This window comes from Neoarius graeffei, chromosome 3, assembly GCF_027579695.1.
Source record: "Neoarius graeffei isolate fNeoGra1 chromosome 3, fNeoGra1.pri, whole genome shotgun sequence".
Lineage (NCBI taxonomy): Eukaryota > Metazoa > Chordata > Actinopteri > Siluriformes > Ariidae > Neoarius > Neoarius graeffei.
The window spans coordinates 31,002,850-31,029,008 of record NC_083571.1 but is presented as its reverse complement, the minus strand read 5'-3'; the positions used below and the strand labels follow the sequence as shown (position 1 = coordinate 31,029,008).

At 42.3% G+C, this 26,159-nt stretch overlaps 1 protein-coding gene across 2 annotated transcripts in view; it reads left to right on the top strand.

The window, feature by feature from the left end:
• Nucleotides 1-26,159, top strand: part of ncapd3 (non-SMC condensin II complex, subunit D3) — a 92,713-nt gene that overhangs the window by 7,727 nt on the left and 58,827 nt on the right. For both annotated transcript variants that reach the window (XM_060916659.1, XM_060916658.1), the window contains exons 2-8: nucleotides 1,603-1,751; nucleotides 1,833-1,995; nucleotides 5,642-5,817; nucleotides 9,932-10,099; nucleotides 15,391-15,452; nucleotides 15,653-15,740; nucleotides 15,998-16,128. In XM_060916659.1, coding sequence (XP_060772642.1) covers nucleotides 1,603-1,751; nucleotides 1,833-1,995; nucleotides 5,642-5,817; nucleotides 9,932-10,099; nucleotides 15,391-15,452; nucleotides 15,653-15,740; nucleotides 15,998-16,128 — 937 coding nt within the window. The remainder of the gene's footprint in view (nucleotides 1-1,602; nucleotides 1,752-1,832; nucleotides 1,996-5,641; nucleotides 5,818-9,931; nucleotides 10,100-15,390; nucleotides 15,453-15,652; nucleotides 15,741-15,997; nucleotides 16,129-26,159) is intronic.

Below are 26,159 nucleotides of genomic sequence, written 5' to 3'. Positions count from 1 at the left end.
TCATTTGAAATTTCATGACAGCAACACATCTCAAAAAAGTTGGGACAGGGGCAATAAGAGGCTGGAAAAGTTAAAGGTACAAAAAAGGAACAGCTGGAGGACCAAATTGCAACTCATTAGGTCAATTGGCAATAGGTCATTAACATGACTGGGTATAAAAAGAGCATCTTGGAGTGGCAGCGGCTCTCAGAAGTAAAGATGGGAAGAGGATCACCAATCCCCCTAATTCTGCGCCGACAAATAGTGGAGCAATATCAGAAAGGAGTTCGACAGTGTAAAATTGCAAGGAGTTTGAACATATCATCATCTACAGTGCATAATATCATCAAAAGATTCAGAGAATCTGGAAGAATCTCTGTGCGTAAGGGTCAAGGCCGGAAAACCATACTGGGTGCCCGTGATCTTCGGGCCCTTAGACGGCACTGCATCACATACAGGCATGCTTCTGTATTGGAAATCACAAAATGGGCTCAGGAATATTTCCAGAGAACATTATCTGTGAACACAATTCACCGTGCCATCCGCCGTTGCCAGCTAAAACTCTATAGTTCAAAGAAGAAGCCGTATCTAAACATGGTCCAGAAGCGCAGACGTCTTCTCTGGGCCAAGGCTCATTTTAAATGGACTGTGGCAAAGTGGAAAACTGTTCTGTGGTCAGACGAATCAAAATTTGAAATTCTTTATGGAAATCAGGGACGCCGTGTCATTCGGACTAAAGAGGAGAAGGACGACCCGAGTTGTTATCAGCGCTCAGTTCAGAAGCCTGCATCTCTGATGGTATGGGGTTGCATTAGTGCGTGTGGCATGGGCAGCTTACACATCTGGAAAGACACCATCAATGCTGAAAGGTATATCCAGGTTCTAGAGCAACATATGCTCCCATCCAGACGACGTCTCTTTCAGGGAAGACCTTGCATTTTCCAACATGACAATGCCAAACCACATACTGCATCAATTACAGCATCATGGCTGCGTAGAAGAAGGGTCCGGGTACTGAACTGGCCAGCCTGCAGTCCAGATCTTTCACCCATAGAAAACATTTGGCGCATCATAAAACGGAAGATACGACAAAAAAGACGTAAGACAGTTGAGCAACTAGAATCCTACATTAGACAAGAATGGGTTAACGTTCCTATCCCTAAACTTGAGCAACTTGTCTCCTCAGTCCCCAGACGTTTACAGACTGTTGTAAAGAGAAAAGGGGATGTCTCACAGTGGGAAACATGGCCTTGTCCCAACTTTTTTGAGATGTGTTGTTGTCATGAAATTTAAAATCACCTAATTTTTCTCTTTAAATGATGCATTTTCTCAGTTTAAACATTTAATATGTCATCTATGTTCTATTCTGAATAAAATATGGAATTTTGAAACTTCCACATCATTGCATTCCGTTTTTATTTACAATTTGTACTTTGTCCCAACTTTTTTGGAATCGGGGTTGTAAAATAAGGAAATAACAGTCCAGTAAATAAAAGCAATGACGACAAAAAAGTAAAATCCAATAATTGTTGGAGTAAAAGTAACATCAAGGCAAAGTAGTGCAAGCGACTTAAATGCTCAAAATAAATATCGACGTGTTTTGTGTGTGTGTTCTGTCTCCAGCGTGGGTGGACGCGGTGTGGGAGTGCGAGTTCACGGAGGCCAAGTCCTTCGACTCTGCCATCGAAGAGGAAATTGGAGACGACGTGAACGTTTTTAAGAACGTGTACCAGCAGTTACTGCCGTTCTCCTCCGACGATGAGAACACTCAGGTAACATGAGACTCTCCAGTGATGGATTTGACGTCGTTGCATCTTCCAGCGAGTCTCCATTTTGTCTTTTCTGTGCTCCAGAGCGTGTGGAACGTGTTCAGGGAAAACGACGTGTCGGTGAGGTCTCTTATGGCCGTGCTGGCGTGCTTCGTCCTCGGTGCCAAAACCAAATTGTCCAGCGTGGAGCAGCGACGCCAAGGTCTGCAGGCGGCATCGCTTTACCTGCTGCTTCTCAGAATCCCAGGTGAGTCTCATCAGCTCCTGTTTCACCTGCGTCTCCTCCAAGTAACACTTGAAACCTGGAGGTGATATTAAAACGTCTTCTTTAATCAGCCTGAAGGATCTTGCTTTTCTTAAATATTATTATTATTATTATCATTAAAATTATTTCCCAGGCCTTTATGCTCTAAAGCAGGGCTTTTCAAAGTGTGGGGCGCGCCCTCCCTGGGGGGCGCCAGAGTTCTTCGGGGGGGCGCAACGTGAGAGACAAAATGGATCGATTTTTAGTACCTAAAGCTACAGGGAGTGAGGAGACTGCCAAGCAAAAAAACAGAGCCTCCAGGATGTTGCGATTTGCAACTTCAGCGCAAATTCAACCAATCCCCGCAAATTCAGGGAGGTGTTGCAATTATATCCAATCACGGCAACTTTCTCGCAAATTTGGCCAATCGTTGGCGTCGTCTTGAGGTGACATCGACAAACTACCTTCCGCCTTACTTCCAGATGTCTATGTTCAAGAGAAGCAGCATGCGCGCAGTGTTGCCAGATTGGCGGTTTCAAGTGCATTTTGGCGGGTTTTGAATATATTTTGGACTGGAAAACGTCAGCAGTATCTGGCAACATTGCATGATGTGCGAGTCAGTGTTTATGTAGGCTTAAATTCTGTTACTGAAAGTGTGCTATGTTTACAGTGAAGGACTGTGTGCACTTTATTTTTTTTTTTACTTAAAGAAATTAATGGATGCCAACATTTTTGCCAAAATGGTATTTTATTTTCCATTGTTTAGGCAGCTTCAGCATCATACTGTGAGATTCTGTTCAAATTGTTTTTTTTTTCTTCTATGAAGCCTGAGCCATTTATTTTATTAGTTTATAATTATTGTTTAATTTAGTCTTCAGGAGAGACTGCCTGCACACGATACTAGTATTAATAGTTTTTTTTTTTTTCTTACATGAAAGCTGAGGCATTTATATTATATTTGAAGGTAACTTCATGTTGTGCTGTGAGGTTCTCTGCACTTTAACTTTTGAACCAACAGGTGCATTTGGATAAGTAAAGCCTATTTTTCTGCATTTTTGTAGTCCTGGTAATCTTTTATATTGGTAAAGTTGTTTATAGGACCATTTCTCAGTGTCTGTTTTTTTAATCAATAGTTTTTCAGTAATAACTTAATATTCAACATATCACTCAATTTTAATCACAAAAAGAGAAAATCGCAACAATTTCTCGCAACTTTCACTTCCTCCTGCAATGTAATCGCAACAAAAACCTAAAAAACACCGCAACTTTCATCGCAATTTTTTTGGAAACCCCCACAACAGCAGACATTTTAGCCCGCAACAATCACAAAAAAGGCCCGCGGAATCCTGGGGGGACTGAAAAAAGAAGGAAGTATGACCACAATTATTTAAAGTTTGGATTTTCATGGACTGGATCTGAAGATGCTCCACTGCCACAGTGTGTTGTCTGCCAAGAGGTGCTAGCTAACGATGCTATGAGATGTTTAAAATGTGTAAAACAAGATGCTTTTAAAAAGCACAGATGTTTAAAATGTGAAAAAGAAAATAATGTGTACAACAACCATTTTTTTTTAAATACGAATGGAACATTAAGTATAGCAACAACAAAAATTGTAAGGGGGGGCGCTGTTGTTTATTTGCCCTCCGGGGGGGGGCTGACTCTCCCACACTTTGAAAACCCCTGCTCTAAAGCATGCGTTTTTCATTTAGTGATTCGGAAAGCGTTTAATGTCTGTGTGGGGGAGGGGCTACGAGACAAAATACAGCAAATAACAGCAGCCAAACAACATCTGGATAGAAACTCAAAATCAGATGAGCGCTGTGTGTAGTGAAAAACCGTAGGTAGGCCTGTCGTTTTCTGAGAGAAAAACGCCCACATGACCGAGCTGGATGGAAATAAAATTCCAGAGGCGCTCCTGTAAAATAGGACACGACCCCAGGAACCTGTGTAACATTAATCCTGTCCAAACAGGGCTCGAGTGGCGCTTGAAAGTTTGTGAACCCTTTAGAATTTTCTATATTTCTGCATAAATACGACCTAAAACATCGTCAGATTTTCACACAAGTCCTAAAAGTAGATAAAGAGAACCCAGTTAAACAAATGAGACAAAAATATTATACTTGGTCATTTATTTATTGAGGAAAATGATCCAATATTACATATCTGTGAGTGGCAAAAGTATGTGAACCTCTAGGATTAGCAGTTAATTTGAAGGTGAAATTAGAGTCAGGTGTTTTCAGTCAATGGGATGACAATCAGGTGTGAGTGGGCACCCTGTTTTATTTAAAGAACAGGGATCTATCAAAGTCTGATCTTCACAACACATGTTTGTGGAAGTGTATCATGGCACGAACAAAGGAGATTTCTGAGGACCTCAGAAAAAGCGTTGTTGATACTCATCAGGCTGGAAAAGGTTACAAAACCATCTCTAAAGAGTTTGGACTCCACCAGTCCACAGTCAGACAGATTGTGTACAAATGGAGGAAATTCAAGACCATTGTTACCCTCTCCAGGAGTGGTCGACCAACAAAGATCACTCCAAGAGCAAGGTGTGTAATAGTCGGTGAGGTCACAAAGGACCCCAGGGTAACTTCTAAGCAACTGAAGGCCTCTCTCACATTGGCTAATGTTAATGTTCATGAGTATCAGGAGAACACTGTATCAGGAGAACACTGAACAACAATGGTGTGCATGGCAGGGTTGCAAGGAGAAAGCCACTGCTCTCCAAAAAGAACATTGCTGCTCGTATGCAGTTTGCTAAAGATCACGTGGACAAGCCAGAAGGCTATTGGAAAAATGTTTTGTGGACGGATGAGACCAAAATAGAACTTTTTGGTTTACATGAGAAACGTTATGTTTGGAGAAAGGAAAACACTGCATTCCAGCATAAGAACCTTATCCCATCTGTGAAACATGGTGGTGGTAGTGTCATGGTTTGGGCCTGTTTTGCTGCATCTGGGCCAGGACGGCTTGCCATCATTGATGGAACAATGAATTCTGAATTATACCAACGAATTCTAAAGGAAAATGTCAGGACATCTGTCCATGAACTGAATCTCAAGAGAAGGTGGGTCATGCAGCAAGACAACGATGCCAAGCACACAAGTCGTTCTACCAAAGAATGGTTAAAGAAGAATAAAGTTAATGTTTTGGAATGGCCAAGTCAAAGTCCTGACCTTAATCCAATGGAAATGTTGTGGAAGGACCTGAAGCGAGCAGCTCATGTGAGGAAACCCACCAACATCCCAGAGTTGAAGCTGTTCTATATGGAGGAATGGGCTAAAATTCCTCCAAGCCGGTGTGCAGGACTGATCAACAGTTACCGCAAACGTTTAGTTGCAGTTATTGCTGCACAAGGGGGTCACACCAGATACTGAAAGCAAAGGTTCACATACTTTTGCCACTCACAAATATGTAATATTGGATCATTTTCCTCAATAAATAAATGACCAAGTATAATATCTTTTGTTTCATTTGTTTAACTGGGTTCTCTTTATCTACTTTTAGGACTTGTGTGAAAATCTGATGTTTTAGGTCCTATTTATGCAGAAATATCGAATTCTAAAGGGTTCACAAACTTTCAAGCACCACTGTAAAGTCACGTGATTTTAAACTTTCAATCCTTTTTTTCCCCCCTCCCCCCAAACAGGAAGTGTTGCCAATAAAGTGTACCATCAGATCCTGTTCGACACCTGCCTGGACGTCATGCTGAAATGCTGGCCACAGAACTTGGGGAAGAAACGCAAGAAGGATGCACTGAAAAGCTCGCAGGGTGACGCCAAGAGCGGGAAACGCCCAAAACCTCTGAAGAAAGTCTCAGAGGAGGTCTGTTTTTGGTCTGATTTACTAATGAGAAGCTCAGTGTGCCATTTCTGTCCGGTGTTTGTTTACCCCAGATTTTTGGGCGGAGCTAAATGTAGCGCACATTCCTGATTGCTCAAACACAATAGTCACAGAAATGCCAAGGTTAATCTGTGGCATGTTGTCACTCTTTTGCCAAAATGTTTGTTCTCCTGTCTTCTTTTTTTTTAAAGGGGAACTGAAGTCATTTTTAAACTTGCTTTATTTCTTAATTAACGTGTTATTCAATTACGTTTTCGGTTTTAGTAACCTTATATCTTTACTCTTATTGGCGACTAATCGCAATTAAATATGATACTTATCGGCCTATTCTGTTTTTAGCCGTGTTGAATTTAGTTCGTTTGGTCCACGGTAGGCGTCGCTTATCCGCGCGATCTTCAGGAGACTTGTGCGAGACTTCGAAACGTGAAGTGTCAGCCAGGTGTCAGTGCTGCCATTTTGAAAACTGTTTTTCTCAGCGAAGTATTGCACAAAAACGAGTTTAAATGACGATTAGTGCCTACTTTTTTCAAACTTTCCTGATCGCTCTCAAAACAAACTTCCGGCTTGATTACGTCAGCATTCGAAAGAGGACGCGCGCGTCTTTTGACAACGTTGGCAGATGTCGGTCGCTTCGATTTCCACTGTACGTTTTACTTCCGTCCTATGATGTCTCGCACAGGTCTCAGCGAGTCTCGTTTACGGCCGTCGCTTTGACAGATGGACTGATATATTACAAAGCGCATTTCAAACACTCATAACTTGCTATAGCAGCGACAAAATGGCTGTCAGAAATGAATTCCGATATTTAATAAAATGAGAATTTTGATCATAAAGAAATTTGCCTTCAGTTCTCCTTTAAGTCATAAAATGCTAATAATATTTCATGTCTAATCCCAAATGGCTGCCTTTTTATGCACTTTGGATAGTGTATAACAGCTGTACGCCCTGTCTAGTGCCCTACATGCATACTGTAGAAGGGTATCTGTGATTCAGCCACAGAAAAACGTGTCCTTTGTTTGAATCTCAGCCTTACCTGATCAAATTGGTGTACATGAGTTTCATTTTGTCTCGGTGAAGTATAAATACAGCGATGGACAGAATTTATACTGTCACACATTTATCAGAATCAGAAGCACTTTATTGCCAGGTATGTTACACACACGAGGAATTTGACTCTGGTTTGACAGCTTTCATAGTACAGACAGAAAGAAAATATAGGAAAAAAAAAAAAACACACACACACAGAGAGTCTCTCACTGCAGTGAACTCCAGGGGGAGAATCGCGTTTCTACAGCGACGGCCTTGAAGGCAGTGCTGGCTGGGAGAGCCAAGATAAGATTGGAATTTGTTTAGACTTAAGATGGGTTGACGTTTCCTTTTTCGCTCAACCCGATTGTCTATTCTGGCCACCAAAATGATCCATTTCTCTTTGCAAAGCCATCAACTTCTCCATGATGTTATCAATGTTGCGACGCAAGTTCTGAACAGCCACAGTCTGAGTGCCGACAGCTCTGCCCACCGCCTCAATCATGTCGGGCAGCTTTGTGGGGCTTTGAACAGCTGCCACCATTAACTGATTTCCTCGATACACCAGGGCAATGCCAAGACCAATCAGCAAAAATCCTGTGATCATGGTTCCGAATAGGTAAATATCTTCAGTGTCCTCCACGCAAAGAATCGCCAAGCACACCACTTGTCCCAGGCATCCATGGTGTATCCGGCTGCAAACGTTCCGGCAGGACAGGCAGGTTCCCCCGAGCCCAGACTTCTCGTCTAGAAGATTGTGTCAATTGCGTGAAGTGACCAGTTGATCAAATCCATAATTTCGATTCGGAGAACAGTGCAGGAAGGGTCTCAGTATTGTGTGGAATGTAACGCATTTCCAAGGGAAAGAGGATATTTGGTATGTAGAACAGTTCGTACAACCCCTGGCAAAAAAAAGCATCACAGATATGACCCAGAATTATTTTATTTAACAGCTGAACATTCTGGCTTTGTAAAATATACCTTGAACAAAGTTATAGAATCATGAATCAAAAAAAAAAATCACAACGAGTACTTCGTTGGACCTCCTCTGGTTTTTATGACTGCTTGAATTCTTTGAGGCGTGGATTTCACTACTGAAAAACAATATTCATCATCAGTCAGGTTCCAGTTTTCTTGTATAGCAGGTGACCGATTAGCTTTGCTGGACGGAGCCGCGTCGTGGACTTTTTTTTTTTTTTCCAGTTTCCACCATAAATTGGAGGACATTGAGGATATCAGGGATCCCAGACGTCCGCTATTTAGCGGAATTCCGCTATTTTTCTAGCCAAAGTGGTGGTGGTTTTTTTCTTTTTTTTTTAAATATCTCTTGTATATCCGTTAAAAGTATGTTTAAGTAAAATGACCAGCAGAATACATTCTGATTTGGTTTGCTTGTTTAGCGATTGTTTTTGTCAGCTTCGTTTGTTCTCGTTGACATTCGGGAACACTCGGAAGTTAAATTGATGTAAATACCGCGAAACTGTACGCGATAGAACGAGAAAACAATATGGCTGCGCCGATTTGCTAGAAAATGTGTTTTAACTCTGTTTGTGCTTTTGTTTCTAATGCGTTGAACTTAATTCAATATGTCGTGGAAAAAAGATATCGTCCATAAAAGAGATAGCGGAACAGTGTCCGGGTTAGAAGTAGTATATTCTTCAAAGCTACATTTTCATCTAATTTTTATAAATTTTTTTTTTTTTTTTTTGCCACTTATGTCATTGATTACAAAATATGGCATCAAATAGATACACATTATTGTTAAATTCTGTTGCTTTTCTATGTTAAATCTATGTAAAAAATGTGTTCTATAGCATCTTTAAATGTTAAAATCTCAACAGCTTCAGGGGGCTTGCAGCGCCCTTGACCCCTGCTGATAGTTTCTTACATTCCTCTATTTTTTCCAATTACTGCTGGGATCCCTGCGATAAATTAGCTCAAAATGGAGGCTCGGAGTTGCAGTCAGCTCTGTGTTTTAGTATAGCGGAAATGGCGATGAGACCGATAGACTTCCTGTTGTGACGTTATGGACGTCAAGGTCATTCACTCAGACCGCTACCTATATGAATCACTTTAATTGTAAAAATTACTATATTCGATTTATTGTTAATGCTTAAAGCTATTCCTGTGCTATTCTTTAGGTCTCAAGGCATTTATAAACGAAAAGTGAGGCCATGGTTCTGCTTTAACATCCGCAAGCGCTGTCTTGTAACTGCAGACTCGTTTGCATGTTTAGGCTTGTGCAGGTATTGGTTTTAGAAATGCAAGTTATAGGGTGATTCCATCATTTTTTCCTCTACTTGATCTTAAAAAAAGAGAGAGAGCGAGAAAAGTGTCATTAATTACAATAATTTCATTAAATTTTTTGAGGTATATTTTACCAAGCCAGAATGTTCAGCTGTTAAATAAAAATTGTGTTCTATCTGTGATTCTTAACTCCAGAATAAAACAGCTGAATGAACATCCTCCAAGAGTAGTCATCTCATCTCATTATCTGTAGCCGCTTTATCCTGTTCTACAGGGTCGCAGGCAAGCTGGAGCCTATCCCAGCTGACTACGGGCGAAAGGTGGGGTACACCCTGGACAAGTCGCCAGGTCATCACAGGGCTGACACATAGACACAGACAACCATTCACACTCACATTCACACCTACGGTCAATTTAGAGTCACCAGTTAACCTAACCTGCATGTCTTTGGACTGTGGGGGAAACCGGAGCACCCGGAGGAAACCCACGCGGACACGGGGAGAACATGCAAACTCCACACAGAAAGGCCCTCGTCGGCCCCGGGGCTCGAACCCGGACCTTCTTGCTGTGAGGCGACAGCGCTAACCACTACACCACCGTGCCGCCCCCAAGAGTAGTGATCCCATATTTTTTTGCCAGGGTTTGTAATAGATTTTCGGTTCAAATTGGTGGAAAATGATGCGATATTGCTGTTTATTGTCCCAACCAATTATATGATGTATTTGAAAAATATATATATGGTGATGAACATCAGTGAGAACCTTTTTAGAGTAACCAGAATGACCTGTGATCATGACGGCTTCTGTCTGTGCACCTCTTCCAGATGGAGATGGGTGAGGAAGAGGAGCAGGAGGAGGAGGAGGTGTATTTCTCAGCTCAGGATCTGTTGGGGATGCGTGAGGATGTGGTCAGACTGGTGCGAACGCTGCTGCATCTGCTGGAGAGGTTCTCGCTCAGGGACAAACCGCAGAGCACCGATAGCTGCGTGCAGGTGAGTGGTGACGACGACGTCAATTTAACAATCTCACTGACACCACAATTGCGTGCTCGTGTTGGCGTCATGGTACATAAACAACAGGTTCGAACACGGCTTTAGCAAAAGTGCGTTAAGTCGGTGTGAGAATCTGTTTGGAAAACAGTGTTTGTGTTTGAGTACGCCTCCTGCTCTGTGGGCTGCTGTAAATCCTGAGGGCGGTCTCTCATTTGGAACATTATGGTCAAAAAATAAATTTTCTAATTGTACTTTTTTTTTTTTTGCCATTTACCCAACACTCAATGTTTCTTTTGTCGTGTTTAATAAGAATAAAGATAGCATCTTGCTTTATCTGGCCTCCACTGTGGAAATTTTTTTTTATTACAATTGAAATGCTTTTTACCTCCGCCAAGGAGGTTATTGTATTTTAAGTTTATCCACCTAAAGATTGGTGCGCTCACAGAATAATCATAACCGTAATAAAACTTCATGCAAAATATTTGATCACCGTTGTAACTCCATTTTCCGCAAACCCAAACCCAATACGATCGTGTGTTTTGATCTAAACAGAAAGCCTCAGGGTCAAGGTCACAACCTCACCAAAAGTAGTGACTTAAAATCACTACGCCATATAAACATTGTTATAAATCTGCGATTCTGTTTTTCAAAATGAAAGCTGAAAGTTAGGTATAGAATATGTTTCTTACAGAATATGTTACGATGGTAGCTGGTCTTGTATGAATTTCTGAGCTATAAAATGAGTTGTGGTCTATTTTTTACCGTAGCGTGTTATTTGTGTGCGGGGAAGGACACACATTAACAATTTGCATGTGTAGAATGGAATTTTCCACTCCGACAGTTAGAAGCTGATCGTGCTTCCGTTTGCGGTCTTTCTGTTACGCGGGTGATCTGTTCGGACGTTATCACTGAAAAGGTGAGTTTTGACAGTTTTATTTTGTTTTAGTCTTGCAGTATAAGGCAATAGAATGTTTCTTTTTCATCTTACTTTCATATTTCGTAGTGTTTGCGTATTTTTGGCCAGTATTTTGCAACCATGGTCAATTTAGATCGCACTTTTTTTTTTTTAAGATGTTTTTTTGGGCTTTTTTCACCTTTATTGGATAGGACAGTGTAGAGACAGGAAATGAGCAGGAGAGAGACGGGGAGGGATCGGGAAATGACCTCGGGTCAGAATCGAACCCGGGTCCCCGGATTTATGGTATGGCGCCTTATCTACCTAAGCCACGACGCTCCCTAGATCGAACTTTTGATAGGATCTACGGCCAGTCATTTTGCCCCGCCCCTGCCTCGTGCGGTAGTGATGTCCCGTTGTTCGCGCGCCGCAGCAGAGACCCGCGCAACCTTCAGCCGGTACAGTCGCTGTTCTTTTACCACCGCCATTACTCTAATCTTTCCGGTGTGTTCTTGATTTTTCCACCGTGTCCTATTTCGCCATATCAAATACCCAAAATGTATCATATTCATCTCATCTCATTATCTCTAGCCGCTTTATCCTGTTCTACAGGGTCGCAGGCAAGCTGGAGCCTATCCCAGCTGACTACGGGCGAAAGGCGGGGTACACCCTGGACAAGTCGCCAGGTCATCACAGGGCTGACACATAGACACAGACAACCATTCACACTCACATTCACACCTACGGTCAATTTAGAGTCACCAGTTAACCTAACCTGCATGTCTTTGGACTGTGGGGGAAACCGGAGCACCCGGAGGAAACCCACGCGGACACGGGGAGAACATGCAAACTCCACACAGAAAGGCCCTCGCCGGCCACGGGGCTCGAACCCAGGACCTTCTTGCTGTGAGGCGACAGCGCTAACCACTACACCACCGTGCTGCCCATATTATTCATATTTAAGTGAATAATCAATTCAGTCATCATAACTTGGCATTTTTAACCCAAGCAATCAAAAAGAGGAAATTTATTCAATATTTTCACTCATCTGTGAAGGAGGGGCTTTAATTCTTCATGATGTAGTTATTTTATATGTAAATCAATTTTACACTAGAAAAGCACTCGGAGAGCGCAGACCTCCGCCAAGAATCTTTTTAAAAAAAAAAAAAAAATCCGGGATCCAGAAGGTGATCCGGATCACCGCCAAAATTTAATGGATTGTTACTTGTGCCCAGTCACACCCCTGGAAAAAATTTCAGAGCAACCCGTTCATAACTTTTTCTGTAATGTTGCTAACAGACAAGCAAACAAACAAACAAACCAACGCTACCGAAAACAACCTCCTTGGCGGAGGTAAAAAGTATTTGAATCGTAATTCGGTTAGTGATAACTGTAGACTTTTCAGTGGACTGCAACCTTTTTAAGGGAATGCGATGGAGTCGACCATTTGTCATGTCCCAGATCAAGCCGCCATTTTTCCACAAATTTGCAGAATTTTTGCCAAATTCTGAATAGAGTATTCACATCAAAGATTTAGTTTTATCTGTATTATTTCTTTCATCATTTTATTTCAAATTAAAACCAACGTCACCATTCAAAACCGTATAGTTTATTGACTGTGAGTATATTTAGTGGGGTTCCCCCACAGTACCCAGTTTCTGAGACAGACCCTTCGATAAAGTAAAAAGGGCTGATCTTACCTAATGCACCTTTCAGCTCAAAGCCGTGTTGTAGTCGAGTCACTAAACCTCAAGTCCGAGTCCAGTCTCGAGTCTGAAAACAACAATCCGACCGCACCATTTGACGGCGGCTGTTTTAGCGCCATTAATGTTAGTTTGTTCCTGAACATGACGTATGAACAGGTGAATGTGCTTCTCTTTATCAGGGAGTGTGAAGTATTCGGTCAGAGATGGTTGGGAAACGGATGTAAGTGCAGAAGGTGTTTATTAATACAAGTGAAGACGGTAAACAATCCAGAACGGCAGGCAAAATCGTAAAACAGTGAAACAGGCAACCGGTCGAACGAGGCACAAACAGGCTATCGTAGACTCGGCAGAATCAAAGACGAGAAACAGGAAATCAGGAAACCAAGCAAGGAAATGAGGCTCGGTAATGTATCAGCAAGGCAACTCAATACTTCGCAAAGTAAGTGTTTTTTCATAATTTTTATTTAGACATGCTGATTGGGTCTTAATCCTGTGCAGATGCAAGTCGTTTATGGCACACACGAGAGTCTGCTTGGCACGCACGCTGTCTAGAAAGCACCCGAGAGTCTATCTGATGCATGCGCCAAGGCGCACTCTTGTGCAAAATTAATACAAAAATGAGTGTAGATATAAATATGTTGTGCCAAATTATTATGGCATGTTACAAAAAAATAAAGAAAAAATCCGAGTCCTCGTCTCCAATTTAGGAGTCTGAGTCATCAGTGCTCAAGTCCAAGTCGAGTCACGAGTCCTTAAAATGAGGGCACGTGTCCTGGACTCGAGCACTACAAGTCTGGCTCAAAGTAAATTCATGTTAATTCTTTAACACATTTTTGCTTTCATTAGCAGCATCAATTAGATCAAATAGATGAGTAGCATGCTATAGATGCACAATGGTGTAACATAGGGGAAAAAAAAAATTCAGGTTTTGATTTTATGGACTGAAATAACTATTAGGCACAGTTTTTACAATATCTATATAAATTAGTTGTTTTTACCCATTTTAACCTTGAAATCAGCATTTTAATGATTACCCATAATGCATTGTTTATCGCGCTAAAACAAGCAAAAACGTCATAAGACAGTGGAAATACTCCCTTTACTACCTTCACGTGGCGTCTTTCTCGATCGCACGTGCCTAGAAGCGTACCTTCTAGAACACTCCTGGGTGGTCACGGATTGTCACGTAGCCTAGTTCAGTTGTGAAACTCGGTAGGATGGAGTATTTTCGCGAGTTTAGTGGCAAACTTTTGCGCCACAATTTCTCTATTCTCGAAATTTGTAACCTGAAACCCTACAAGAAATGTTTCATAATGTTTGGGATTTTGAAAAATGCTTCTAGCAAGTTTATTTCGCTGTATTTTTCCGTGAAACTTGGCATAAATCATCCTTAAGTGATGAGCGTGACATTGTTATTTTGGTCTGGGTCACGGAGTTAGTTGGAAGCGGGAGAAATGAGAGTTTCTCAACTACAGCAGCACTTCTCATCATAGATGGCTGGCGTGTTTCACAGCGTTTGGGATTTACTAAATCGACTAAATCTCTAGATCTACTGAAGCTACGAGGATATAAATCACCAGGATTCTAACTTACTGGGTGAGAAGTATTATATATTTTTTTGAAAGGTTTATTCGCGCTACAAGTCCATGAAAGTTGGAATTGTTCGTGAAGGGGTTAGTTAGATTTTGGTAGCGTGACGCGCACAACAAGCAAAAGAAAATCTAATTTTCTTCCGAATTTCCTTGCTTTATCAAAATTATTTTTTGATACATTAAAAGACTGTGTGTTTATAATACTTAAGCAATTTTTTGATTATAGAGAATATTTGATCAAAACTTTCAAAACAGCATTCAAAGTGATTTTTCACGGGTGTAAATGTTGCGCGTGACATCCATAATTACGTTAAATCTTAAGAACTAAAATTCTGTTAAAAATTCTAGATTTGTGCTATCATTCTGGGGTTTTGCTGAATAATACTTTAGGGAGTTCTCTTACAATGCTGAAAATTCAATGAGTTTTGGTGAAATTCTAGAAAAGTTATTTACATTTTAACGCGCCTGATAGCGATTGTGGTTAGCGCTGTCGCCTCACAGCAAGAAGGTCCGGGTTCGAGCCCCGTGGCCGGCGAGGGCCTTTCTGTGTGGAGTTTGCATGTTCTCCCCGTGTCCGCGTGGGTTTCCTCCGGGTGCTCCGGTTTCCCCCCCAGTCCAAAGACATGTAGGTTAGGTTAACTGGTGACTCTAAATTGACCGTAGGTGTGAGTGTGAATGGTTGTCTGTGTCTATGTGTCAGCCCTGTGATGACCTGGCGACTTGTCCAGGGTGTACCCCGCCTTTCGCCCGTAGTCAGCTGGGATAGGCTCCAGCGACCCTGTAGAACAGGATAAAGCGGCTAGAGATAATGAGATGAGATGAGGTTTGAACAATGATTTGGCATTTCCTATCCATTTATTGGCCAGTTTCACTGTCAAAAAAGCCCAAAGTCCGTCAGCTTCGCCCCCCACCGGGGCTCCGCCCCCAAACCCCTGCCGCCACCTTTTATTTTTGAAAAGTGGAGAACCCTGAAAATGTTTCAAAGCTTTTTCTGAGCTTGACTTGCTGCATGCCGTTCTTAATTTGGCCTTGTCGCCTCGTCCTTCCTCCGTTCCTGATGTTTCTTTACTGATGGTGTAATCTTTATGAATGTTGCAGTTGTTCACCGAACTCACCAACTTCGAGCCGGTCGTCGGAGAGCTGTCCTTCGCTGAGAAGCGGTCAGTTTCCAGCATCGACTATAATTCCCGATAAGCAACTGTGATGCATGTCTTCCTGATTTGGTTAATTTTCTGTGGGTTTATATTAATGCAGTGATTCGTTTCTACGATAGACACGTTCCATTATTTCATGTCCCTGAGTGTTCTATTCCTGACATAATAGTTCCCTGTAACAATGTTTGTTCTCGTTTTATTATCAGCGATGTGGACAAACTACAGGGCCTTCCTGAACTCGCCTATCATGGCCTCTGGCTGCTCTGCTCCTCCAATCACGGTGAAGGAAACGAGGTGAGTGTCAAAAATAACCTCCTTTTGGCTTTTCGACTTGGGCTTGCGTGAGCACCGAGTGTGAGTAGGTTTGCTGTTTTATGGTTTTTAGGATTCATTGAATTCATAATTGCGCAAACAAAAGCTTCAGTATTAATGGTACCATCCGGTGCGGTCAGTCCTGAAGGATTGGAATGCAACACGTGATGGAATTAGTGTCTCGCTGAGCGAGTTTGGTGAATAAATTCCACCAAGGTTTCGGTTTTCTTGGTCTTCAGTGTCGCCGGCGTGTCTTCCACCGACTGCTGTACGTCATTCTGATGATGAGGAAGGAGAGACCCAAGCCGTGTCTGCTCACACCATCGCAGGCCGTCTGCAGCGCCAGAGACCAGGCCATCCTCTTCATCAGGTCAGGGGAAACATGTTTAGATAGAATGAAGTGATTTGGACAGGCTTGTAGTACTCGAGTCCAGGACTCGTGCCCTAATTTTAACGACTCGTGACTCGACTCTGACTCGTGCATTAACTGCGTTCGGATTATTTCTTTTTGTCCTAATTTCGCACAAGAGTGTCACACCCGTGTGCCTTGGCGCGTGCATCAGATGGACTCTCAGGCGCGCTCTGGATAGCGTGCGTGCCAGGCGGACTCTCGCGCACACGCCGTAAACAACACTCACCTGCACAGGATTAAAAGGGAACTGAAGTCATTTTTAAACTTGCTTTATTTCTTAGTGTTATTCAATAACGTTTTCAGTTTTCTTAACCTTATATCGCGACTCGTATTGGCGTATTATTATATTATACTTATCGGCCTTTTCGGTTTTTCGCCGTGTTGAATGTAGTCCGTTTGGTCCACGGCAGGCGTCGCTTATCCACACGATCTTGACGAGACTTGTGCGAGTCTCCTTCAAACGTGAAGTGTCAGCGCCGGCTTTTTGAAAACCGTTTACACAGTGGCCAGATCGCCATATCGTTCCAATTTAGATTCATTTTGAGACTCGCCAGCTTTATCAGTGATGGAGATTATTCCATACGGCTTCCAACCGTTGGTTAAATGAAAAAAAAAAACCTTTCGGACACTAGTTCGTCACGCTGGTATTTAGGCCAAATAAAATAAGTGCGTTTCAGGTAACCCGACCGACCGAGAATTTCGGCGGCGAAATTGCCGACCGTAAAGTTTTTATTACAAATTTCCCTCGATATTTTAGTGTAAGCGGCGTTAGTTTGTCATAATTTTTTGTTTCAATGCATTCAAGTTGTGAAAGAAACGATAAAAAGTAAAATGTTTCGCCACTTCTATCAGCCCTCCTGCATAAACATGGAAGCGCACTTGTATACTGAAGGAGGAAGGGGAAACTGAGCCGAGGCGCCATTTTGAATCCTCATTCAAGGCTGTAATGCAAATTGCTTCCTCTTCAGTATACAAGTGCACTTCCATGGCAGGGAAAAACACTACGTTTTGCCGCCTATGTAGTCCCCTATTTATACAAATAGGAGTCATTCAGGATTCAGCCATGTTTTTGATCGGTGTTTTTGCTCGACCCAAGTTCTACAGTAGGCTAGGCCATCTGCTTTTAATGGAAGTAGCCTGGCGTAGGACGTTATTTTCACGTTATTTCTTGATAAGGTGTTTTCACGTTATTACATGAAAATATCATGAAATAATGTGATAATTTCGTATCATGAAATTACGTGATGTTATTACATGATAGATATATTGTAAAAACGTGATAACTTTAACAATATCTTTTCATGTAATTACTTGATTCTAAGCCAATTTTTTGAGTGTGGCAGCAATATGCTTCCGTAGATCATAACTCGAACTCTCACGATATATATATTTTTTTATTCATTTAAAGATTTAAAACACTTGTATTTTATTATGATGTGTGGTATAAAGGATTCTGTGCCAAAATACTATTTTGTAAGATGTTTACTTAATTTTTTCAAACAAAATAAAAAAAAAATTAAGAAAAAAAACCTTTTTCCTACCTACCAACCTTATTTTAGTATTTCATGTTACCTGAAACACACTTTTTTTTTTTTTTTTTTTTTTTTTTTTTTGGCCTTACGTCATTACTGTCGCACAATTAAAACGTGCCAGATCAGTCGGCTGGTGGGTTTTCAAAATAATAAACACATGCGTGCATTTTTGTGCTAAATCCATATTATAGTGAGCACATTTCCCACATTAATAAATACAAAGTAGCTGCATCTTTCAGCTCTTTTAAATCAAGGCTGAATACTTTCTTCTTTGCCGCTGCCTTTTACTAAATGAAATTTGAGACTTTTAATTTGATTTCTTTCAGTGCGACCGCAATGCATGATGAGATGTATTGCTTTGGTTAGTAATCATCGGTTGTACACTACTTTTCGTGATGCATTGTGGAATACTTTGAGTGCACTATACAGGGTGTAAATATCATTTCGGACAGTGCTACAAAATGGCGTCCACGCTATATAGTGCTCTGTATAGTGAGTAGGGAGTGATTTCGGACACAGGGAAAACTTCCGGCTTGATTACGTCAGCATTCAAAAGAGGGCGCGCGCGTCTTTTGACAACGTTGGCAGATGTCGGTCGCTTTGATTTCCGCTGTACGTTTTACTTCCGTCCTACGATGTCTTGCGCAGGTCTCAGCGAATCTCGTTTACGGCCGTCACTTTGACATACGGACTGATATATTACAGAGCATATTTCAAACATTCAGAACTTGCTAGACAAAATAGCTGTCAGAAATGCATTCCTATGTTAAATAAAATGAGAAATAGAATTTTGGTGATAAATTTGCCTTCAGTTCCTCTTTAAGGCGCAATCAGCACGCCGATATAAAAACTGTGCAAACACCCTTACTTTGCAAAGTATTGAGTTGTGTTGCTGATACATTACCGAGCCTTATTTCCTTGTTTGGTTTCCTGATTTCCTGTTTCTCGTCTTTGATTCTGCCGAGTCTACGATAGCCTCAGGGGCAAAGACAGGCTTTTAATTTGGGCACCATGGCGAGTGTAGCAAGCCAAAAAAAATTTTTTTTTTTTACTATTTTCGCGCGTAGCATGCCGAAAATTTTTGACACATCGTTTTTAGTAATTTTTTTAACCAATTATAAATATAATTTATTGAGCAATAAAAATAATAGCAATTACATAATCATGTTCAAGTATAAAGTAGTGCTGTATCTAAAAAGTCAAAAGTTTTCTCCAACATTCTGAATAAATAAAGATAAAAATAGTTCATGAATTTTTTTATATGCATGAAAAATGGGAAACAATATGTAATATCAGTCTATTTGCACAAGAGTATGGGCAGCAGAGAACTTGAAAATCTCAAACAGTGAAACAATAATGATCTAGAACAGGGCTTTTCAAAGTGTGGGAGAGTCAGCCCCCCCTCAGAGAGCAAATAAACAACAGCGCCCCCCCCCCCCCCCCCCCCCAATTTTTGTTGTTGCTCTACGTAATGATCCATTCGTATTTAAAAAAAAATGGCTGTTGTACACATTTTTTTTCTTTTACACATTTTAAACATCTGTGCTTTTCTTTTTAAAAGCATCTTGTTTTACACATTTTAAACATCTCATAGCATCGTTAGCTAGCACCTCTTGGCAGACAACACACTGTGGCAGTGGAGCATCTTCAGATCCAGTCCATGAAAATCCAAACTTTAAATACCGTAATCGTGGTCATACTTCCTTCTTTTTCCAGTCCCCCAGGATACCGCGGGCCTTTTTTGTGATTGTTGCGGGCTAAAATGTCTGATGTTGCGGGGGGGTTTCCAAAAAATTGCCCTGAAAGTTGCAGTGTTTTTTAGGTTTTTGTTGCGATTACATTGTGGGAGGAAGTGAAAGTTGCAAGAAATTGTTGCGATTTTCTCTTTTTGTGATTAAAATTGAGTGATGTGTTAAATATTAAGTTATTACCGAAAAACTATTGATTAAAAAAACAGACACTGAGAAATGGTCCTATAAACAACTTTACCAATATAAAAGATTACCAGGACTACAAAAATGCAGAAAAATAGGCTTTACTTATCCAAATGCACCTGTTGGTTCAAAAGTTAAAGAGCAGAGAACCTCACAGCACAACATGAAGTTACCTTAAAATATAATATAAATGCCTCAGCTTTCATGTAAGAAAAAAAAAACTATTAATACTAGTACTGTGTGCAGGCAGTCTCTCCTGAAGACTAAATTAAACAATAATTATAAACTAATAAAATAAATGGCTCAGGCTTCATAGAAGAAAAAAAACAATTTGAACAGAATCTCACAGTATGATGCTGAAGCTGCCTAAACAATGGAAAATAAAATACCATTTTGGCAAAAATGTTGGCATCCATTAATTTCTTGTATTAAGTAAAAAAAATAAAGTGCACACAGTCCTTCACTCAGGGTTCCCGCGGGGTCTAAAGTCTAAAATTCAGAAAGTTAAATTTTAGGCCTTAAAATGTCTAAAAAACAGACATATATTTTCATCCCAGGTCTAAAATTTAATTTATCCAAGTCTAAAATTCTTACATCCGCTCAGTCCGTTCCTAGAAGTGCCTGCAAAACATTAATAAAAAATGTGCCGGTTGCGTTGTTGTCTGCCTGCTAAAAAACTTCAATCACCGATGATCGCGGCAAGTATGCAACGGTCCAGTTTGTCCACTACGCCTACCGTAGTTCTACCTTCTAAGTTCCTGCCGAGTTTATGTAGTCTGTGGCAGTCAGAGAAGGTTAGCGGTTGTGTTGGCAGTGCGATGAAGAGTGTGGATAGCGCATCGAATAATAGTGAGTAAAGAGGTTCACATACTTTTGCCACTCACATATGTAATACTGGATCATTTTCCTCAATAAATAAATTACCAAGTATAATATTTTTGTCTCATTTGTTTAACTGGGTTCTCTTTATCTATTTTTCGGACTTATGTGAAAATCTGATGTTTTAGGGCATATTTATGCAGAAATATAGAAAATTCTAACGGGTTCACAAACTTTCAAGCACCGCTGTAAGTATAAAAAAACGAGAATGTTCTGCGAGCAATAGGCTGAAGCACACTATCGCTAACAGGAGCTGTGTTGGGCTGGAGCGCTGGGTTAAATAGCTGCTCACATTAGCGCGGAGAGCTTTCACACTGTCAGCGGTCTCAAAAGTAGCCGGTCACCGGCGGCAAATCGCCGTCTGTGGCTTGTTATGCCACCAGCTATTGTCAGTCGTCTCGTCTCGTCTTCTTCCGCTTATCCAGGACCGGGTCGCGGAGGCAGCAGTCTAAGCATGGAAGCCCAAACTTCCCTTTCCCCAGACACCTCGGCCAGCTCCTCGGGAAGAACACCGAGGCGTTCCCAGGCCAGCCGAGAGACATAGTCCCTCCAGCGTGTCCTGGGTCTTCCCCGGGGCCTCCTCCCGGGGGGACATGCCTGGAACACCTCCCCAGGGAGGCGTCCAGGAGGCATCCGAAAAAGATGCCCGAGCCACCTCAGCTGGTTCCTCTCGATGTGGAGGAGCAGCGGCTCTACTCCGAGCTCCTCCCGAGTGACTGTGCTTCTCACCCTATCTCTAAGGGAGCGCCCAGCCACCCTGCGAAGGAAACTCATTTCAGCCGCTTGTATCCGCGATCTTGTTCTTTCTGTCATTACCCAAAGCTCATGACCATAGGTGAGAGTCGGAACGTAGATCGACCGGTAAATTGAGAGCTTCGCCTTTTGGCTCAGCTCCTTCACCACGACGGACCGGTAAAGCGACCGCATCACTGCGGAGGCTGCACCGATCCGCCTGTCGATCTCGCGCTCCATCCTTCCCTCACTCGTGAACAAGATCCCGAGATACTTAAACTCCTCCACTTGAGGCAGGACTTCTCCACCAACCTGGAGAGGGCAAGCCACCCTTTTCCGGTCGAGAACCATGGCCTCGGACTTGGAGGTGCTGATTCTCATCCCAGCCGCTTCACACTCGACTGCAAACCGCCCCAGTGCATGCTGAAGGTCCTGGTTTGAAGAAGCCAACAGGACAACATCATCCGCAAAAAGCAGAGATGAAATCCTGTGGTTCCCAAACAGGATTCCTTCCGGCCCCTGGCTGCGCCTAGAAATTCTGTCCATAAAAATTATGAACAGAACCGGTGACAAAGGGCAGCCCTGACGGAGTCCAACATGCACTGGGAACAGGTCTGACTTACTGCCGGCAATGCGAACCAGACTCCTGCTCCGTTCGTACAGGGACCGGACAGCCCTTAGCAAAGAGCCCCGAACCCCATACTCCCGAAGCACCCCCCACAGAATACCACGGGGGACACGGTCGAATGCCTTCTCCAGATCCACAAAGCACATGTGGACTGGTTGGGCAAACTCCCATGAACCCTCGAGCACCCTATGAAGGGTATAGAGCTGGTCCAGTGTTCCGCGACCAGGACGAAAACCGCATTGTTCCTCCTGGATCCGAGGTTCGACTATTGGTCGAATTCTCCTCTCCAGTACCCTGGAGTAAACTTTCCCTGGGAGGCTGAGAAGTGTGATTCCCCTATAATTGGAGCACACTCTCCGGTCCCCTTTCTTAAAAAGAGGGACCACCACCCCAGTCTGCCACTCCAGAGGCACTGTCCCCGACCGCCACGCGATGTTGCAGAGGCGTGTCAACCAAGACAGCCCCACAACATCCAGAGACTTGAGATACTCAGGGCGGATCTCATCCACCCCCGGTGCCTTGCCACCGAGGAGCTTGCAAACCACCTCAGTGACTTCGGCTTGGGTAATGGACGAGTCCACCTCTGAGTCATCAGCCTCAGTCTCCTCAGTGGAAGACATGACGGTGGGATTGAGGAGATCCTCAAAGTATTCCTTCCACCGCCCGACAATGTCCCCAGTCGAGGTCAACAGCTCCCCACCCGCACTGTAAACAGTGTTGGCAGAGTACTGCTTCCCCCTCCTGAGGCGCCGGACGGTTTGCCAGAATTTCTTGGAGGCCGACCGATAGTCCTTCTCCATGGCCTCCCCGAACTCCTCCCAGTTCCGAGTTTTTGCCTCCGCAACTGCCCGAGCTGCAGCACGCCTGGCCTGCCGATACCCGTCGGCTGCCTCAGGAGTCCCGGAGGTCAACATGGCCCGATAGGACTCCTTCTTCAGCTTGACGGCATCCCTTACTTCCGGTGTCCACCACCGGGTTCGGGGATTGCCGCCACGACAGGCACCGGAGACCTTGCGGCCACAGCTCCGAACAGCTGCGTCCACAATGGAGGTAGAGAACATGGTCCACTCAGACTCAATGTCCCCCGCCTCCCTCGGAAGCTGGGAAAAGCTCTCCCGGAGGTGGGAGTTAAAGACCTCCCCAACAGAGTGCTCGGCCAGACGTTCCCAGCAGACCCTCACCATACGTTTGGGCCTGCCAGGTCTGTCCAGCTTCCTCCTCCGCCAGCGGATCCAACTCACCACCAGGTGGTGATCAGTTGACAACTCAGCCCCTCTCTTCACCCGAGTGTCCAAGACATAGGGTCGGAGATCAGATGACACGACTACAAAGTCGATCATCGACCTCCGACCTAAGGTGTCCTGGTGCCACGTGCACTTATGGACACCCCTATGCTCGAACATGGTGTTCGTTATGGACAAACTGTGACTAGCACAGAAGTCCAATAACAAAACACCACTTGGGTTCAGATCGGGGAGGCCGTTCCTCCCAACCACGCCCCTCCAGGTGTCACTGTCATCGCCCACGTGAGCCCCCGACAACATAGCTCCTAGGATCATTCAAGCACACAAACCCCTCCACCACAATAAGGTGGCAGTTCTAGGAGGGGCTATTGTCAGTCGAGTCACAAAATTTAAGATTAAATATTTCTGATGGCAAAAAAAGTTGTGAACGTAAATTACATCCACTATGTCATGTATGTCCGTTGTCGTGTCAACTTTGTTTACATTCTTGACATGAGTGCAGCCATTACTGCCCTGTGTTGACAGATTGGGTGGTTTCCCGCCCAATTGGGCGGTTTTAAGTGCATTTTGGCGGGTTTTGAACATATTTTGGGCTGTAAAATGTCAGCAGTATCTGGCAACATATTTTTTTTTTACTTAATACAAGAAATTAATGGATGCCAACGTTTTTGCCAAAATGGTATTTTATTTTCCATTGTTTAGGCAGCTTCAGCATCATACTGTGAGATTCTGTTCAAATTGTTTTTTTTCTTCTATGAAGCCTGAGCCATTTATTTTATTAGTTTATAATTGTTTAATTTAGTCTTCAGGAGAGACTGCCTGCACACAGTACTAGTATTAATAGTTTTTTTCTTCCATGAAAGCTGAGGCATTTATATTATATTTTAAGGTAACTTCATGTTGTGCTGTGAGGTTCTCTGCACTTTAACTTTTGAACCAACAGGTGCATTTGGATAAGTAAAGCCTATTTTTCTGCATTTTTGTAGTCCTGGTAATCTTTTATATTGGTAAAGTTGTTTATAGGACCATTTCTCAGTGTCTTTGTTTTTTTAATCAATAGTTTTTCAGTAATAACTTAATATTTAACATATCACTCAATTTTAAACAACCTATAATATTTAACTGGAAGCAAGTATGCTACGGGGCTACTACGTATGTTTTAACTATTAGTTTTAAAAGATGTGTATGCATTTTTACTGTTAATATGGTTGAAATGGTTGCTACAGCAAGTGGAGGTCTGCGATGCTGTGGTTTGCAGCATGGGGTTCACATGAGCAATCAAGAAAGTCATCATCTGACAACAGTGCATTATATAATAACGCTGTTTTATTACCAGAACACCACTAATCAAAAGTTTAAATGAGTTCTGTTGCAGTTAGGGGAAAAAACCAAACCCCTACAGACTGCATTTACTGCACAAATGCCCTTTATCACTCTATTGTCTTGTACTTTTGTTGCTATGTGAGATAATGTACTAATGTTGCCATATGGTATAAATAAGCACACAGTTTGTATCCCTGATAGTCAGTTTACCAATACAAATGACTTTGTTTTGAGAACTGAACTCGATTGTCTTTTTTTGGGAAGGGCGGGGGTAGGGCAGGTTGTAATGCTTCGTGTTGGTCTAAAAAAAAATTTTCATAATGGTCTTAAAGTCTAAAAAAGGTCTAAAATTTAACTTACTGAATCCTGCAAGAACCCTGTTCAATGTAAACATAACACAATTTCAGTAATAGAATTTAAGCCTATATAAACACTGACTCGCACATGCAGTGTTGCCAGATACTACTGACGTTTTCCAGTCCAAAATATGTTCAAAATGCACTTAAAACCGCCCAATCTGGCAACACTGCGCGCATGCTGCTTCTCTTGAACGTATACACGGAAGTAAGGCGGAAGGTAGTTTGTCGACGTCGCCTAAAGACGACGCCAGCGATTGGTCAAATTTGTGGGAAGGTTGCGGTGATTGGATATAATTGCAACACCGCCCTGAATTCGCGGGGATTGGTTGAATTTGCAAATCGCAACATCGCAAAATCCTGGAGGGTCTGGTTTTTTGCTTGGCCCAGACTCTGTCTCCTCACTCACTGTAGCTTTCGGTACTAAAAATCGATCCATTTTGTCTCTGGTAAAGGAGCAATTCCAGCGTTATGGACGTGACACTTGAACTCAAAATGGCAACAAATGACCCAGTGCATGTTTTATTGTCTCCCAGTATTTAAACAGGTGTTGCATATTTTAAGGCTGTACCATACTGGAGAAGTGATAGAACAAGAACAATTCCCATAGTACATCTAGGGCATGCCAGAAAATGCCAATAAAAGATGCGTTATGGATGTGACAGAAAAAGTATCACTTTTCTTGGGTGACTGTACATTTTTATCAAACTCTGTGAAATTGTAAACCTAATGTCGAAATGGAGATATCCATTTGATAGAGGGGTCCAAGGTGTGTATTTAAAAAATCTTTGTTTAAAATATTTTGTATTTCATGCAGAGTTTCGGAAGGAAAAGTCAGCGTTATGGATGTGACAAAATTCCGTTATGGATGTGACGCGTCTGAAATGGACATGGCATATGTTTAGAAAATTAGCAATTTAACCACCATAACCCTTTGAAAAACTCTCTAAATATCAGCTAAAACTATCAAAGTTCTTAAATAATATTTAGGATGGCTATTGTTTTGCTGTTTGGTGGATTTTAGCATACATTTCTGTAGCTTGTGGGAATAATATAGAATTGTACATGATCAAAGTTGATTTTAGCTTGGGGTTTACATTATCAGAAAGAAAGACTGACATATTAAGGCGAAGGGAACAATTGTTGCGACAAATTGGTTCAACTTATTCACATCTGTAAAAAACAGGCCTAGGTGATATCTCTGGGAGTGGTTTTGATGTATTACGTTGCTTTATTTTTGCATGGTGAGGTTGACATTTACATGGAATTGCCCATAGGCTAGCTGAAGTTCACTAAATGTCCGCAATAGTAACTTATTCTGGTTTATGTTTCCTCACGTTGTGCCCCCCCGAAGAACTTTG